At 50.2% G+C, this 2,693-nt stretch overlaps 1 protein-coding gene across 1 annotated transcript in view; it reads right to left on the reverse strand.

The window, feature by feature from the left end:
- Window positions 1-2,329, reverse strand: part of LOC133118980 (endosome/lysosome-associated apoptosis and autophagy regulator family member 2-like) — a 31,797-nt gene extending 29,468 nt beyond the window's left edge. The window contains exons 1-2 of the mRNA XM_061229339.1: window positions 2,157-2,329; window positions 615-762 (exon numbers count right to left, since the gene is read on the reverse strand). Of these exons, the coding sequence (XP_061085323.1) occupies window positions 615-762; window positions 2,157-2,314 (306 nt within the window). The 5' untranslated portion in view covers window positions 2,315-2,329. The remainder of the gene's footprint in view (window positions 1-614; window positions 763-2,156) is intronic.
- Window positions 2,330-2,693: the final 364 nt, after the last annotated feature.

Here is a 2,693-nt window from a genome sequence, read left to right on the forward strand (position 1 = left end):
GGTCAAGATGGTTATTAAGCTGGTCTACCTGGATATGAGCTGGTCAACCAGCATGGTCAAGATGGTTATGAAGCTGGTCTAGCTGGATCTGAGCTGGTCAACCAGCTAGTGCTGGTCTGGTCAACCAGCTACCATCTGTTTCAAAACCTAGCTTGAGCTGTTTTTCTCAGCAGGCCCAACCTCAGGACACAGATTTATTTTTTATTTTTTATGTGCTACAGACTGGCGGCACGGATGGTGCAGTGGGTAGCACTGCCGCCTCACAGCAAGGAGGTCCCGGGGTCGAATCCTGGTCAGCCGAGGCCTCTCTGTGCGGAGTTTGCATGTTCTCCACGTGTTCGCGTGGGTTTCCTCTGGGTACTCCGGTTTCCTCCCACAGTCCAAAGACATGCAGGTTAGGCTGATTGGAGAGTCTAAATTGCCCGTGGGCATGAGTGTGTGAGTAATGGTATGTGTGCCCTGTAATGGACTGGTGACCTGTCCAGGGTGTATTCCTGCCTTTCGCCCAATGTATGCTGGGATAGGCTCCAGCCCCCTGCGACCCTGTTCAGGATAAGCGGGTTAGGATAATGGATGGATGGATGGATGGATGGATGGATGTACTGCAGACTTACGAAGAACTCAAAGAAGATGTTGTTGTCCACATACTGATACACGAAGGACACGGCCCCCTGCTTCTTAAGATGGACGGCGTATATCAGCGACACGGTGCACTCGTCTCGGTTGGACTCCAGGTAGTTCCCCTGAGGCACCCAGGTGGAGCTGGGAGAGGAAACACAACGTGAACGCCTGAGGTCCGACTCCTTTCCCCACATGCTTCCAGGGAGTCGAATGGACGCTACCACTCTACAACATACAGGTAAATGTTATTACTTGTTACTTGTTATGTAGTTACTAGTCCAGAGTGATGTACAGTTGATTTAGACTAAGCAGGAGACAATCCTCCCCTGGAGAAATGCAGGGTTAAGGGCCTTGCTGAAGGGCCCAACGGCTGTGCGGATCTTATTGTGGCTACACCGGGGATCGAACCTTCCGGGTCCCAGGCATGTACCTTAACCACTACGCAACAGGCCGCCCTACGCCCTACGTGACCAAAGCATAGTGAGATAATCATTTAGCATCCTTCATCCCTCAGTTAGCAGTTAGAAACCCTGTTCAGTCTGAACGGACAGAGAAAGCCAGGCCTGAGGCACCGGTGTGAGTCACGCTAACGTGCTAGCCGAGAAGAGAACGTGCTAGCTCTGAAATAGCAGTGCCAGGCAGATAAGTGTACAGTACGTGCAGCGTTTCCATCACACCGGCCTTCGCCAAACCCTTCCTTCCCACTCGAGCAGAATTTGCGTGGGCTCTGTGGGAGTCTAGACTTCCAGAACAGATGGGGTGCGTAATTTCACGCCGGCATGGGCGGGTGGCTGAACTCCCCAAAGGATCTCTGTTCTGTTTTAAACATCTTCGAGAGAGAGACGGGCAAACACTTAACTTGGATTACATTACATGACAGTTATTAAGATGATGCTTTTATTCAAAGCAATTTACAGTAGATTACTCTATGCAGGGGCTTATCCGCCCTGGAGCAATTTGGGTTTAAGGGCCCTTGTTCAAGGGCCCAACAGCTGCACTAATCTTATTGCGGCTACATTTGGGCTTGAACCACCAACCTTCCAGCTCCAAGACAAACACCTTAGCCACAAAGATATAAAATGTTAGCCACTTTACTGAACCTCCCAGTTAGGCCTGTGTGAGAAGTGAGTGGCATGAATCACGCAAGAATCACTTTCCTATTCGTTCTTACACAGATGAATCCCATCAATAGAAGCTCCACCTCTATTCACCGATGGTCTAGACCTGCTTGCACTTAAATCAAGTTCCCCATTAAGGGTTTCCACACTCATTTCCTTATCCCTGCTGTACTGCTGTACAATCCAGCTATGTCAGGTCATAAGCCGGCCTAGCTGGGTATGGGCTGGTCAACCAACTAGTGCTGGTAGCTTGTCTGAGCAGAACACCCCCCCTCCCCTCTGGTCTCAGGTGTTGATCAAGTTAAAAGCATAGCTAATGCCCTCAAGTCTGTAGACCTCCATGACCTGGAGTAGGCCTCTGTTAAAGACGCCATAGTGCATCTGCATTCCCACAATGCCCCAGTGGGCCTCACTCACTTGCTGCAGGTCAGCGCGTCCTCCCCGGCGGGCCCGCTGTCCATGTACGTGGCCAGGCTGGTGAAGCCGGGCGGGATGTCGTCCCATTCGTCGAAGCGGATGCCGCTGCCCAGAGAGTAGGTGCCGGCAGCGCACTGCGTGCACTGCTGCGCTGACATCTCCAGGAACTCGCCGGCCCCGCACGAGAACGCTGGAACACAGGAGGGCGTCATCTACACTCACCACACTCATCACAACCAACTTTACACTCATCACATTCAACTTTACACACATCACATTCAACTTTACACTCATCACATTCAACTTTACACACATCACATTCAACTTCACACACATCACATTCAACTTCACACACATCACATTCAACTTTACACTCATCACATTCAACTTTACACACATCACATTCAACTTCACACACATCACGTTCAACTTTACACTCATCACAACCAACTTTACACTCATCACATTGAACTTTACACACCTCACAACCAACTTTACACACCTCACAACCAACTTTATACACATCACATTCAACTT

Source organism: Conger conger, chromosome 19 (assembly GCF_963514075.1).
Source record: "Conger conger chromosome 19, fConCon1.1, whole genome shotgun sequence".
Classification (NCBI taxonomy): Eukaryota; Metazoa; Chordata; class Actinopteri; order Anguilliformes; family Congridae; genus Conger; species Conger conger.